General features: G+C 32.3%; 1 protein-coding gene across 1 annotated transcript; it reads right to left on the minus strand.

Moving 5' to 3' along the window:
* Nucleotides 1-6,983: 6,983 nt before the first annotated feature.
* Nucleotides 6,984-14,695, minus strand: LOC103495970 (DNA repair protein RAD16). Its single transcript, XM_008457672.3, has 16 exons — nt 14,421-14,695; nt 13,842-13,898; nt 12,425-13,509; nt 12,119-12,241; nt 11,946-12,019; nt 11,742-11,802; nt 11,512-11,658; nt 11,344-11,429; nt 10,179-10,248; nt 9,525-9,653; nt 8,660-8,893; nt 8,272-8,376; nt 8,038-8,190; nt 7,750-7,838; nt 7,588-7,668; nt 6,984-7,475 (listed from the first exon to the last, which is right to left on the minus strand). The coding sequence occupies exons 1-16, from the start codon at nt 14,467-14,469 to the stop codon at nt 7,406-7,408; spliced, it is 2,613 nt and encodes an 870-aa protein (XP_008455894.1). The 5' UTR covers nt 14,470-14,695; the 3' UTR covers nt 6,984-7,405.
* Between the last annotated feature and the right edge of the window lie 1,132 nt (nt 14,696-15,827).

Genomic DNA, 15,827 nt, shown 5'->3' on the forward strand with positions numbered 1-15,827 from the left:
TCAACTCACAAGCATTTCTAGCACTCATTATATCTTCCCATTCTTTGCTAATGTTTTGCAAATCATAAGTGGAATGAAGGTGGTGTCAATATTCAACTTTTCAATAGTAGTTTGAAACCCAATCTAAGCATTATTTAACCCCCGACCCGATTGATCTTCTTCACTTAATTTAGGTTTTTGTTCGTCTCCCCAAATATTGCTTGACAACTCAAACAACTTCTCGTAATTACTATCTGAAAATTTTCTCATTATATTATCATTACTACATTTATTGGCATTTATGAATATGAAACGTTTTTTAACCTATATACTTTGTCTGACAATTGAGAATAGGATATCTCAACACTCAACTTCTCCTTCACATATTGGTAGAATTAACTCCTTTGAATAACTCCCATTTTTCCCTGAATCATAATTAAAATATATATATATATATACAAGTAAATATTTAACAATATATGTATAGTAGATTTGGTACGGTATTGTATGGTACCTAAAAATTCATAAAGATTATCCAAGATGGAACATTGGTCGGTCCAATTCCAAAGAAAATGATTGAAAATTATATTTTTTTAATTTCTCTATACTTCCAACTCCTCTTCGATCTTTGGATTCCAACTTTCATCCTCTTGGCTTCAACGTTTTGAATTATTAAGGGATGAAATTTTGGGAAATTCAATTGTTGACTCCAAATAATTATCTTCAGTCTTAGCATCAGAAAAACTTGTTGCCATTTTAACGATACAGTGGCTCGATGGCGAAAGGAGATCACTTAGCTTGGTTGAGGATCTTACGGCTGTTCAATAATCAATATATATAGTTTATATTAACTTCCCCTTGTATATATAATATATATAATCAATATATAGTATATATATATATTTTTATTTTCTCAATTGGAAACCCTATGTTTCCCTTTTAAATGTCCAAACTTCTCTTTCTGTAAAACTCTCTCACGTGCATATTTGGTTTTTTTATTATTTATAAAAAAGTATATATTAATATATTCATTATCAGGTTTTCCAAGACATGTAGTAACATTGACACACTTTCCCAACTTTTCCAATCTCCATGGTGTAAATTATTAACACTAAATAACAATTTCAAATATGAAAAATTAATTACTTGCATTAATCAAAAAATAAAGAAGCAAAGAAATGGAATAATAAAAAAAAAGCATGCACACACCTCCTTAATTAGTGTGTGTGAACGCGATATGTTTCAACATCACTCATACTCTACTTTTGTGGTCCATTTAGCGATAGAAAATTGCTTATTCTCTCTTTTGTGGTCCATTTATACTAAAAATATGGCATGATTTCATAGCTTAACTTTTTTTTTTAAGATTTTTAACAAACAGATGCTCAAGTTACATAAAACTTTGAACAAAAAGAGAAAAACAGAATATCAAGAGAAAACAAGACAGATGTTACAATTTAAAGAAATTCAACCACAAATGAACGAAAGATATTCTTTTCACATTACTACATCTATTTTTGTCTATTTTTTAGGATAAAACAAACAATTATTGATGAATTTGAATAGAATAATGACAGTAACTTAGGAATGCAGCAACTTCAAAAGAAAAGTGACAGTTTGAATGGCCATGCTTAAGTTGAAATTAAATAAAATAGAACAATACCTAGACGTTCTTCCAGCCCTAGCCCAAAATATTCATCCAGAAATCATGGAACAACTTAAATTGGCTTTTTTTTCCTGAAACGAAAAATATAGGAGATAAGAGAGAACATGAATAATGGAGAAATATTTTGTTTATGTATTATTCTCGTACATGGTTGGTATATAAAGAAATGTACACATAAGGAAGGCAGTAAATTTTTCTAAAATCTTTACAAAATAATATGGAAGTAAATCATTAGTAAAAATTCAACGATATTCCATGATTCAAGGGAGAAGAATCTGCAACCAATTTCTACCTTCCTCTCGGATGAATTATACAGCAAATTTACATCCAACCGATGGTTTAGAATTTTTTTAAGTATGAAAAATGGAGGATTAGATTTCAGATCGACTTTACCCTTTACAAGGCTTACAAACGTGGCGCTGCCCAGATCTACTATGCATTTAGGATTTGAATGTCAACGACTTTAGGTGTCCATGCCCTACGTTCAAAAGGGCTGAGAAGACACGATGCCCTACTCTAACAATTAATTTAAAAGGAATTGCATTCATACGGAAAGTTTCTTTTCTTGAATAATTTTTTAAAAACCACCTTATATATACACTTTTCTTTTTAAAATATCTCATATCATTTCCATTTACATTAATATTAGGGGCTTTTGCAAAAATAGCAAAAAATTTCTTAAAACTATAGCCTAAGTTACTACATTTTCTAAATTATAAAGGTTGTCAATTTAAAATTAGGTAAGTCTATGATACTCTTTTAATAGCTATCATATTTGCAATATTGACAGAGGTGTTATGTTACTATTTTTTTTTTCTAAGTTTTTTTTGTCTTCTTATGCAATTTTCCTTATAATATTGTAATACTAAAATTATTCTCAATATATCCCTAAAAAGTACACTCTTCTCCTTCTTCTTAGTTATTGCCTATATAATTTAAATTATCTATACGAAAAATCACACCGCACATGGTGCCACTCTCCACGATCTTTGCGCATACTGTGCCACTCTGCACGATTTTCAGAGGACTCAAAGAAATCTTGCACCACATCTGCCCAATTTCTGAAAATACTTCTAACTTCTCAATTTGAAATTTAGATTTAAACCCACCAGTTCCTTAAATAACTTAAACAAATATGTATAATAAATATTTTAAAAAGTATTTAGACTTTAAATGTATAAAAAATTTCTTTAAAACAATTCAATTTAATAGCGATATTTGATTTAAGATTTATTTGAATTAAGTTTACAATCTTCTTTCTTATAAAGAGGAAGAAAAGAAATAAAATGTTTAGATAAGAAGAAAACTGAGAATATTTTATTTTAAAAGAAAAAACAGTAATTTTTTCAACTATAACGATTACTTCAGGTCGTATTTAAAGAAATGAAGGCAAATTGTTTTACAAAAGCTAGGATAATTTCTTAAATTAAATATACGAAATTCGTGAATTGGATTTAGAATATGATTTTTTTAAAAAAAAATTATTCTCACGTAACAGTTACTTAAAATAGATTTGGGAAATTGTTTTACGAAAACTATGATGATATTGTAAATTAAGCATACAAAATTTGTATATTAGATATAGAATATGAATTTTAAAAAATAATAATAACTTATTTGCACATAACAATTATGTTAAAAAAATATTGAAAATGGATGTCATATTTAAAGAAATTACTGAAAATTGTTTTATGAAAATAGGATATTTTAGGAAATTACATTTACGAAATTTGTGTATTAGATTTAGAATACAATTTTTTTAAAAATAATAATTTATTCGCACGTAACGATCACGTAAAAAATGTTGAAAATGGACGTCACATTTAAAGAAATTACTAAAAATTGTTTTACGAAAAAATGACAATTTTGTAAATTAAAAATACGAAACTTTTGTATTATTGGATTTAGAATACGAATTTTAGAAAAATGTATAAAATAATATTTTCATAACACTACTGACATAACTCTTCCCCCAAATACATCTTATCATAACACTGCTTATATAACTCTTCCTCCAAACACACTATCATAACACTAACCCTCCATAACTCAATCCCTTCCCCCAAACGACACCTAAAATTATTCTACCTCCAATATCCATATCTCTCTCTATTTCCTTCACTTATCAAGTCCCACAACCTAGTTCTAAGTCTGTTGAATAACGAGTCAACACTAGTGGTGGTCTCCGATTCGAGTTCATGAGGAGGTATCGAGGAACGAGAAGTTACAAAGGTAATGAGTTTCCTTTCGGCTCTAATTTCATTTAACTATGGTAGTTTTGAAGCATGTTAATCCTGAATTAGTTTAGATGCAATTGGTGTAGAATTGATCCGTAATTCTACTGCACATGTCTCGTTTTTTCTCTAATATAGTTTAAATTGTCCAACTCGAGCCATACGAATACGAGTTTAGTTTATTTTTTACACCCTAACTAAAAAGTACCCTTAATCACTTCAATCAATTCATTAGGTAGGGCTCATTTGGTAACCTATACATTTTGTTTTTTGTTTTATTTTTTATTTTTTATTTTTCATTTTTTAGAAAAGGACATGTCTAGTAACTAATTCACCTTTTTATCTATTAAACAAGAAATTTATAATTCAAATTACAAAGGAAGCTAAAAATGAAAAAAAAAGACATTACCAAACATATGTGATTTTTCTTTTTAATAAACAAATTTAAAAAAAACAAAAAAAGGTCTTTTTTTTAAATATAACAAACCGCTAAAATATTTACACTATATAAAAAATTTTGAAAATGGAAAAAGCCCATAGGCCCGCAATGTAAATACCAAAGTTACCCCAGTCAACATGCGATAGATCGACTATACTCTCATACAATGCATCGAGATGCCCTGATATGAAAGACAGAAGTGTAAATCTACATGATCATGTACTTCATTTTAAACAATGATTTTCAAATTTAAACGATTGTGTAAATCATTATACACAATCTTCGGCCTTAATTAGTGGCACCGAGATAGTCTGGGATAAAAGAATTATACTTTTATTTTATTCAACCTCAAACATACATTACCTCGAGATGCTCTGAGATAAAAAACTTGTGCCTTTAGTGACTTGGGCCTTAATTGCACTAAGATAACCCAGATTAATAAAAGGAAATCTGTGGAAATGACAAATATAAGAATGAAAATTAGAAAAATAGCAGACTATTAATTTTTTTATTTATGGCAAAACTAACTGCCTGAAATAGTTTCCCACTTTTTTGGTCTAAAATTACCCTTCAACGGATGAGAACTATCCAGATTCAAATACAGCACATTTAAGGAGATCGAAAAATCAAATAAAATATCACATATCCGATTACAGTGTATTTATGAACACACCCACTTATGATAATTATTAACTAAATCAAAAAATTATTATATTCTTTCAAAGATCCCTAAACATATTCAATTGGTTTCAATATCTACTAATTATTCCGATTTTTACCTTCAATAATTATATATTCAAAATTTAGTTATTAATGCAATGAATATGTCCTAAAATTTTAATGCAATGAATACTTCCTAAAATAATGATAAAGATGATGCAATAATTAACTATTAACAAAAACATTAAAAAAAAACAACAGAAAATCATTTAAAAGATTCAAATCTCAAATCTCAAATCTCAAATAAAATTCAAATTTCAATCCTTCCCTAAAATTATGGCAAATATAATGGAAATACTTGAGTTTAGAATCAAATCCCAACCCTCCCTAAAATCATGTCAAATAAAATGTGATCTATCTTTAATTTTGCCAACCAATCGGAATTAAGGGAAACGAAAATATAAGATTCACCGGAAGACAATCAACCGGAATTAAGGGAAACAAAAATTTGTACTAAAAGAAGAAGGTGGAAAGCGACTGTGCGGGTGGAAAACAAATGCGGGTGGAAAGCCATTTGAAAATTTGAAGAATGTTAGAACCAGAGAAAATTTGAAGAAAATTTTGAGAACTCGGTATTTTTTTACTGATACATGCAGAAAACAGAGGAAAAATCCAAAGGTTGAAGAAGGAACAGAAGTGTGAAACGAAACAACTCATCGATACTTTGGGTGGTGCAAACCGATTAAAAAAGGAAGGGCATGCAGACGGTGGAAAAGCAACGGAAGAGAAACCGACTGTGGAAAAGCGACGGAGGAAAAACGGAAGAGAAAGCTACGGTGGAAAAGCGACGGTGGAAATGCGCCGGAAAGTCTTTAAAAAACGGAAGAACAAATGCAGTGGAAAGCCTTTACAGAAGATGATTTATTTTTTTGGGAGGAAAAATTAGAAAATTGAAGGGAGTGCATAGTATATTACAGGGTATTTGTGGTTTTTCTTACTATTGTATTTAGGAGTCTATATTGTAAAGTAGGTAGGGACATTTAAGGCATAGTTATCCCATTTATCATATGGAAATGAACTGTTTTGCTATTTTGACAATTTAAAAATAAACTTTCCATTTATCCAAAGTAAACTTAGATTTTGCTATTCTTCTTGTCACCCCATTAATAAATTACAAAGAAGATATAAATCGCAAGGAACTTATATGGAATTTATTAAAAAATGATCGCAAGCCATAAACATTTCTTATTTTGTTACACGAGCCGTAAATGTTTTGGTTTTTTGTTACATGTATGTAAATTACTAAAAAAACAAAACTAAAAACTGAAACCGTTACCAAAAGGAAACTTATTTCACAATTTCAAGAGCATTTTTCATACTTTCAAAATTGGTTTTTAATAGTTCAAAAACATTTTACAAAATAATTTTAGGAAAATTGCATCGACAAAAAAGTTTTTAAAAAACAATCCATAACACATCTTTTTCGCATATTGCAGATATAGCAAATATGAAAAATAATTAATAATATCATATAACTATGACTATCAAATGACTATTAGAGGTTATCCACTCTTAAATTTGTTGCTTTCATAATTTAGAAAATGTAGTATGTACTATTATCATAAACTTCTTTTTGCTATTTTTACAAACACCCATAATTTTAACGATTTCCAAATTGTTCCAAAACATAGAGATTAACAAATCAAATTTGTTTCACTCATTACAATTTTTTGAATAACTCAACAAATACACGGTTTTCTTTTTCCTTAGTAAGGAAATGACTTCAAATATAAATGTAGGAGAAATCACAAGTTCCAAAAGCAGTTCAAATTCAATTTGTTATGAACTCAAAATGAACGTCAACTTAAAAATAGCTGCAAAGCTTAATTGGTAGCATTGTGCATGGCTTCAGCTACATTACATTAACCAAATCATCCACTACATTTGTTATGAAACTATTCATAATGAACGTCAGCGTGAAAATAACTTTGTTTACGAGATTAGATGATCAAATCTTGCACTACATTTGTTCAAATAAACCAACAGATGCTTTTTTTCCCACAGGGAAAAACAAACCCAATCAATAATATTCACCAACTGTCAACTGAACATACAAAAAATTAAAAAAAAGATTTTTAAAAAAAGTTAAAGTTCCTACTTTTTTAACTACTTTTCTTTCTATTGTGTGGACAAGAGAACAAAGAGAATATGACGGACCTGAACCCACAACTTAAGGGACCTCAGTCCCGTAAAAACCAAAATAGATTTACTCAACAAAAACATGATCAAAAACATTTACACGGAATCAAAATTTGGAATTAGATTGGAGAAAAGGGGTGTTGGGTGACTGTGTGCAATGTACATGAACAAAATCTCGAGTTCTTTCCTCTTTTCATTTGAAATGGCTATTTTTGTGGGAGAACTTGGTCAAAGAAACAGGTATCTCATGTCATCCAAGGTTAATCTTCCCAAGGCCTCATTAGAGCGACCTACAGTTCTGCATAGAGAGGCAGTAAAGCATTTCGTTTTTTAAGATCAAAGGGGCAGGCACGAAAAGAAACGATGTATAGATTAGTTAGTGGTTTATAAAGTAGATTATTCTAACATACCCTTCAAATACCAGTTCTTTCCTCTCTTGTAGCTTCAAAATCCTTTCCTCGATGGAGTTTTCAATAAAAAATCTCATAATTCTGTTGATGTCAAACGCATATTAGTCCTGTCTTGAGGTAATAGTAGTAAAAGTGGCAAATATATTTAACAAAATACTGGACCTGATAGGTTTATATTGCCCAATTCGATGAATTCTATCTTGTGCTTGCCTTTCCACAGCAGGATTCCACCAAGGGTCCATGATGAAGACCTGAAGTGAAGATCAGAGGAAAAAAACGTGTGTTCATTACAAAAAACAAACGATTATTGTGATGCAAAAATATTTTGATGCACGACAAATAACAGCATCGCACTGTACCGGTATAGATAGTGTGGCAACAGTATATATGCAAAATAATTGAGATCATGAGCACGTTTAATTGCATAATCAATTGAAAGAAATTCCTTACATGTGATGCCACAGTGAGATTGAGGGCAACCCCTCCTGCTTTCAAGCTCATTAGAAAAATCTTACAATCTGGATCCTCAATGAATCTATTAATAGCATCGGCTCTTTGAGTCAACGACATGCTTCCAACTAATTGAACGCAGGTAATACCAGACTGCAAAGGGTTGTTGAAATACAAAAAGTGAATTATTTTCCTAATCAGAAGAAGACTCTAAATGCATATATTTCTACTCACCTTGGACAAGGAATAGTTTATGAGATCCAAAAATGACGTGAATTGGCTAAAAACAATTCCTTTGGCAGAACCATCTCGTTCAAACATGAATCTAATTTCTTCTCTCTGCAGTAGGAAAAAAATCAAGACATTTAAAAATGAGGTCAAGACAAAATTTCAGAATCTTGTACTAGCCAAGTTTCTCTTGCAATGATAAAGAAATCCAAAAATACTTGCTCAATTTGGAAGAAGAAAACCACAGTACAAATTTTCAAGTATAACAGGAAGCTAGTAGCTACCAAGTCAAAGTGTCACCAACTAAATAAAACATAACCTACATGACAACATGTGCGTTTCTTCATTTGCACTCAAAGACAATACATAAAGGGCAGCCTTGAATAGAACTTACCAAAGCTTCTATTTTTGTGCTCGTCTGAAAATTCTCCAGCTGTATTCTGTTAAGAATACTTGAAGATTTAAACCCCTTGATTGTATTTTTAACAGTTTGATCTTTAAAAGCCATACTTGTGATAAAGTCACTGGTGAGCATCTTTGAGCAAGAAGGACATGAGACAGGCTTCGAAAAATCACCGGCATAATCAATTATGCAGGCCTTACAAAATGCGTGCTTGCAAGAGGTATCCTGATAGAATATGAGAGATTACTAAAGAGCCTTGTAAATTATATATAAAGTGAACAGAAGCAATAATCGTGGTAAAAAACTCAAACATACTTATAAACCATAAATTTCTCTATACAATAATATTAAATGACATCTCATTTAATATTAACTGTTCGAGATTCAATCTCAACACATTAGTTATTTCAAGAATAATCAGCACACTAGATATTTCAAGAATACTCGAGGGATTTATTCCAAGTAATTTTCTACCAATACAAATTCAGTTTTAAAAGGTAGTGATCAATTAGAAGATGTTCACCAGCAACGTCCTCTGGCAGACCCCCAGTTATGAACGTATACACTTGGAGGAATAAGAAAGAAAATAGGTGAGCAAAATGATGTAATATTTAGGTGAGTGTTTATGATTGTGTTGGGTCCACGGGATTTGGTTAGTTTGTTTGTAGCTCTTTTGAGATTAGAGGGGAAAGGGCAGATCTCGAACTCCCTTGAGCACATTAGAGCACAGAAAAGATGAACATTTGAAACCTCATACATACAATGAACATTTAAATGCAAACAGCAAAACAAAGAAAAAAGAAAAGGAGGGATAATGGGATTCACCAGAGGCTCTTGTCACACCAAAGAAACTCACCACAGGTTCTTCTGCTGGCTCATGACAAAGTCCACATACTTGTTTGTTATTACTATCAGAATCATCAATGTTTCCACTATTTATGGCCTTAGTTTTAGAATACACCACGAGATATGGATGATTAACTGCCTGGAAGATTATAAGAAAATCAATTAACGAAGTAAATACTAATCATTAGAAGATCAACTTTCGAATGTTTTGTGAAACAAATCTATAGGATAAAATTTTTGCTAAATTGAGGTTAATATGATAAAATGATACATCTACTTAAATTACTACTGAGAGCAGCAAAGAACTATCATAAGATAAATTCAATTCAATGCATAAACTGAAAAAATAGAAAGCGATAAAATTCATATTTCTCAAAATAAAAGTAAGTTCTTTGATCATTTTATTTGACTTTTGTTAACATCTCCATTATATAAAACTGCCCATGTCAAAACTGAAAGCTTAGCAAGGTTTTATTCTTTGACACAACTTTATTCCAAAAATCTTTATTAGACATGTCCTTGATTCCACTTCTAAACAATGTTGGCCAATTTACATTTCAAACTTGTAAATCTAATCTAATACTCAATTTAAATTCTAGTACTTCCTCAAACTCCAAAGACTAGTAATCGATATCAATTTCTAAGCCAAACAGAAGCCACAGACCTGTCTCAAGCGAATCAATAGGTCAAATATGTGTGCATAATTACTTGTTACCGTTCCAGCTGCAACAAAACTAAAAGGAGAAATACATCAATCTCACAAGAGGCATCTATCATCAAAGCTGAATTTTCATGTTGGCTGAATAGTGGAAGAAAACATGATCTTTTAAAAAAAGTGATTGGAAAATAAAAATCAATTTAGAATTGGTCTTAAGATCACAACAGTAAAAATAGTCCTAGTTCAAATTGTCACAACTAAAACCTTAATATTATTTAAAAATTAGGCAAATCGCTGTTATTTTTCAATCACTAGGAGAGGCATAGAGATTTACAGCATTAGTGCAGTTTACAAAATGCACATGTCTCATTTATGAGAGGCATAAGCCTCTTATAGTACAACAGAGATGTGAGCCTCAAGCCTAAAACTTAGAGCCTTGCCTGAAGGTGAGCCTCAAGACATAAGCCTCAATAGCTTTTAAAATATTTATCATTTTAACAAATTTAGGTCAGATTTCCTCAATAAAATAAAATAACTATAAAGTCTGATTTGAGTGTTTGGTTATAACCAATTCTAAACTGAAATGATCATACACAATTCAGTTCTTTCTCAAATATAGTGTGGCTTCAGAGAATAACTCTCTGAATTATCAACACTTTTATTGATAATAATGAATATGCATTCAGCGTAGAACAAACGCTACGACTTCTCAGTTGAGTTACTTCCTGTCCCCTTATCGTTTTTTCACAGTACATTTTCCTTTCAAAAAAAATATACAGTCAACTTCCTGTCCCCTGATATTTTCTTCACAGTACAATAGTATTTTCCTTCTGAAAAGATATACAGTAATTCCATATTTACCCACATGAAGCAAGTTCCACATCCCCATCAGACTAAAAATATTTAAATGAAACCAAAACAAAGGAATGCAATTCAAATGAGAGACATTACCAAGTCTTGAACTTGACAGAACTTGACAAAAGCCTCAAGCTTAAACAACTATGATTTCTTAGGTAAAAAGATAATTTAAGTAGATAATTTGACAAAAGTCTCAAATCCAGCCGCAGTCGTATGCAGTGAAGGGACTTTGATCATAATTTGGATCAAAGATACTTCAATACATAGCTTAATAAAAAAATCAAAATGGGAGTAGATAATGATTGTCACTCACGTATTAAATTTTGCTCGACTATCATTATACAATGATTCATAAAAGTCTTCTTCTTGAATGTCAAGGGTATCTCGCCTAATTGAAACCTATGAGAGGATTGATAGGAACTAAAGTTAGTTTGTCCCTCAAAGAGAACTAACAAACTTAACCATGTGTATGCCCACTTACAGTACTTGGAGGAAGAGCCAGATCAGCAGCTCTACCCTTTTTGGTGCGTCGAAGTACAATGCTACTTAAAATCTTATGCTTCAGCAATATCATCCCTCTTTTAAACTCTGGACCTCTCCCAAAATTTTGAATCCGTTGAGTAATATTCTTCAAAATCAACCCATAACAATAAAAAAACATAGTTTAAAAATGTATAGAGAGTTAAAAATGCTACAAATTGCAGAACTTACCTTGTTCCACCAGCAAAAATGTCGCACACGTTTATGAGGGCAGTTAGGACAGGTAGGAGAACTGTAATCGCCCATGAGGATCCAATGTCACAGGATTTATTAGAAGAAAATTAATGAGTCCAAAAACAAGGAAGCTTACAGAAAATTCAAATGAAAATTTACTAAGCAATGCTGAATTATCCTGAATCTTAAGTTAACTAGTACCTATGATCGAGTGTTCTACAATCACAGTCCTTACAAAAGTAGAAAGAATAGGGGACAATTTGCAGGAAGCGAACCTGAGCGTATCCAAAAACACATGTTAATTGGACAAGGAGAACTTTCCTTGGAAGTAGACAATGTTCTAAACAAAGCAAAACTTGCAAGAGAAAACTTACAAGAGAGTAAAGCTCTCCAACGCGATTCTGAATAGGTGTGCCGCTTAAAGCCCATCTAAATGAAGAAGAAATTGCAAGAACAGCTTTTGCAGTATTAGACAGCCTATCTTTTATGAAATGTGCCTACGTTTGCATAAAATTTTGTTAAATTCAACAGCAACCAGAACCCATCAAACTACTGATGAAAATTAACTTCTGTAGGTTTGTTTTTCCCTTGTTCTTACCCATTTTGGAGTGACAAAACAAATCTGTGCAACATCAACCCCACCCCCCAAGAAAAAAAAAAGACATATTTTGGAATCTCACCTCATCCAAAATGACACGGTCCCATATCACAGAATGCAATATTGAATTCCCACGAGGTTTTTCATCATTCTCATGCTCCCCCAATGTCTGTCCAAGAGTGCTTTTCTGGGCGCCACTCTTGTGAACATTATTGTTCTTATCTTTATCAGATTTCTCCTGTTTACATATTTGAGGCTGTATAGGCCTTTTTCTTTGTTGCTTAGACTGCTTCTCTGTTTTAACAGCATCAGGCCCACAAATGTACATCAAGTGAAACTTCAAATTCTTCTTATGAAATAGTTTACTACAGTAAGGGCACCTATCCTTGGGAGGCATCAGATATTTCCTGTAATCAGCCTCGACAACAGAGTATGTGGTAATAACAAAATCATATTCTGATAAAATCTCAAGACTCCGCACTCGTTTTGGACCATGATACACAAGCACCTTGTAACTTCCCTCTGATGTGAAACGATCAATCTCACTTACCCATTGGCTCACAGCAACAACAGGACATATCACAAGAGTTGCTTTGATCAAAGGCAATTCCTTGGAAGAACTTGGATTCGATGAGGGTCTTCTCAATCCAGCAGTTCCAGAGAGCTGACGTTTAGCAAGTACCAGCGCAATAGCTTGGATGGTTTTTCCCATTCCCATTTCATCTGCAAGTATCCCACCTTTAATTGAAGAATCTTCCTGCTTCAGTGCCCAAGCTAGCCACTCTTTCTGGTACCGTAGCAGGGGCATCGTAAGCGCAGCGGGTGTTTCAACAGATTCAGCCAATACTTCATTCTGATTAGCCAAATCAAAATCTTTTTCAATGTTTTCATCAATCCATCTCTCATATTCTTCCTCCCATATATTCCACAAAAGGGTAGGTTTTGGCTTCTTTCTTGAGTACTTGGTCTTTGGCTTCTCTATTTCGACCACACCCTGGGAGTCAGCAATTTCTGGTTTCTGATTGTTTAGGTTTTCATCATTGCCTACATTGCTTCCCACTTCCTGCTCAATGCTGGGTCCATCCTTTTTAATACGTTTTTTCTGTGTCCTTGCTCTAGACTTCTTTGTTGAATGCTCGCTGAAGTCCTCAGAACTCGAAGAATGATCTGCCCAGTTAAAACTGTCAACTCATGGTTTTAGCGTTATTCCCACTCATACTCTTATTTACTGACGATATAACATGTCAGGTAAATAAGTAAAACCTAAGGAAGCCATTGCAGGCACAGCTAATGTGAACAAAGTTAGATTGTTGAAGAAATTGTTTGAGGGAAAAGTGCACTTAACGGAACGAACATGCCCATAAACCCAATGAAACAAGAAGGAAAAAGAAAGTCTATAAAGAAATAGTTGACAACAAAACTGATCCAGCTTGAGCCATATTTTCTTGCCAGGACTACCATAATTAAAATATCTACAGCCCAAAAAATAACCACTATACCTTCACTTCCACAGTCGGACACGTCAATATCATCAGAGGAATCTCCGTCTACGTTTCCTGCTCCAATAACAAAACAACGTAATCACTTAGCTAATTTACAATTCAACGATCTTTTCCCTAAAAACAGTGGGAAAAAGAGAAATAGAGAACACAGAATGTGGAGAGACTGTATTTCCAGTTCAAAAGACCAATGACATCTCAATAAAATCCCTCCAGCACAACAGTATAAAAAAATCAGAACATTTTTTTTTCCAAAAACATGCTGAAAACGCAATCTTAGATCCAACAATGCCAAAATCGAGCCAAAATCAAAGCCATAAATCCTCGCTTGGCCATAATCGCTAATTCCACTCCAAGAAAATCACAACATCTCAACAATATCAAACAGCTCGGGCAATCTTAGTAAAAAAATACGCCAAACATAATCATAAATTCAACAATGCTGTAATTGATTTTAAAACCACAGAAAAACGTCATTATTTTTCCAGAAAATTAAACATTAGGTTTTCAAGAAACACAATTCTACAGAAATACACAGCATGCGAGACATGAAAAAAACTACCATAATCGAAACGGTACCTTCTTCGATCAATACATTGGAGGCGGGTTTACGGGGACGAAGCTTCATCGGAACGACGAAACGCTGCGATTATCTCCTCTTCAATTCCAGACTTCGGAGGATGGCAGACACGATTGAGCAGCAAGAAGAAGAAGGGAGAGGAAGTGTGGAGTGAGAAACGAAGGAAAGTAGGGAGTAGGGAGAAGAAAACAAATGGAGAGAGTTGTGAGGGATATGTGTTGAAGTTGAATGAGTGTGATAGGATCGGCGGGAAAGGTGTTGGTTATGATTACTGTGATTGCGAGCGCGAAAATCCATGTTTATGACTTGAACATGGGACCCACCCAAACGCAGCGTTTCATGTTTCTTCCTAGAACACCCTTTCAAACTTCTTCCAGATGTCATCGTATTATTATTATTATAATTGGTAAATAAATTGTTGGTTTGTTTATTTCGGGTTTATTCACTTTGGCGGCTCGCCCATTCCAACATCACGTGACATTTCTGATGCTTCAATAATTTCTTCTATTCCCATTCACAACACAAATAAATTGCACGTCCCTTTCTCACACTTGGACCTACCCATATTTCATCCCTGGTTTTGAAATTATAATCTCTATCTTATAATTGAATTATAATAATTTATATTTGGGATTAGATTTTTTTAGTTTGGATTATAATAATATGCAAGTATAGATTATTTTAGTTTGAAAAAACATAGTAAAAACGGTAGCAATCTATTACTTTTAAATGATACTTACTGTACCTAAATGTCCATTATAGTTTTGCATGATCCTTGACTCATACAACTCTTAAGAAACTAAATCCATAAATTTCGAATATGTTTTCTTTATTAAATGTCATAGGTTTTGGAAAATTAAACGTCAGTTGACCCATGATCAACTCATGAAACACATTATTTGCAACAACTTGTTGATTTCATTCAAATGGATCCTAAACTCCATTTCAAATCTTAGAATCCTATTTGTTAATTTTGTTCGAGCAGTTGAAATAGTCTACACTAGTTAATATCATGCTGTCGTATATTCGATCTACTTGGTAACTCTTGTCCATTGTTCAGGATCGAGATCTTGAAAATTAAATATCTTGTGATAATAATGTGTCTCGAAAACTAAGAAGTTGGTCCTAATGTTGTTGGGTTTTATGTCTTAAAACTCGTGATTTATGATTGTTAAACTATTTTATTATTCAATAAAAATGTAATTAAGGTATTGTCTGATCATTGATTGTTATTGAAATAAGTGATTTGCTCGTTATGATCTCTACATCCAATAAACTAATTAAACTGACTATCTTGATTTCGATAATCTAGGTAATTAACTTGATCTTAATCTTAAGGTAACTATGATTTTTCTTGTTTACTTGTGATTATTTTTTGATCTGCAATGGTGAGGACAGTTCAACGC

This window comes from Cucumis melo, chromosome 11 (assembly GCF_025177605.1).
Source record: "Cucumis melo cultivar AY chromosome 11, USDA_Cmelo_AY_1.0, whole genome shotgun sequence".
Lineage (NCBI taxonomy): Eukaryota > Viridiplantae > Streptophyta > Magnoliopsida > Cucurbitales > Cucurbitaceae > Cucumis > Cucumis melo.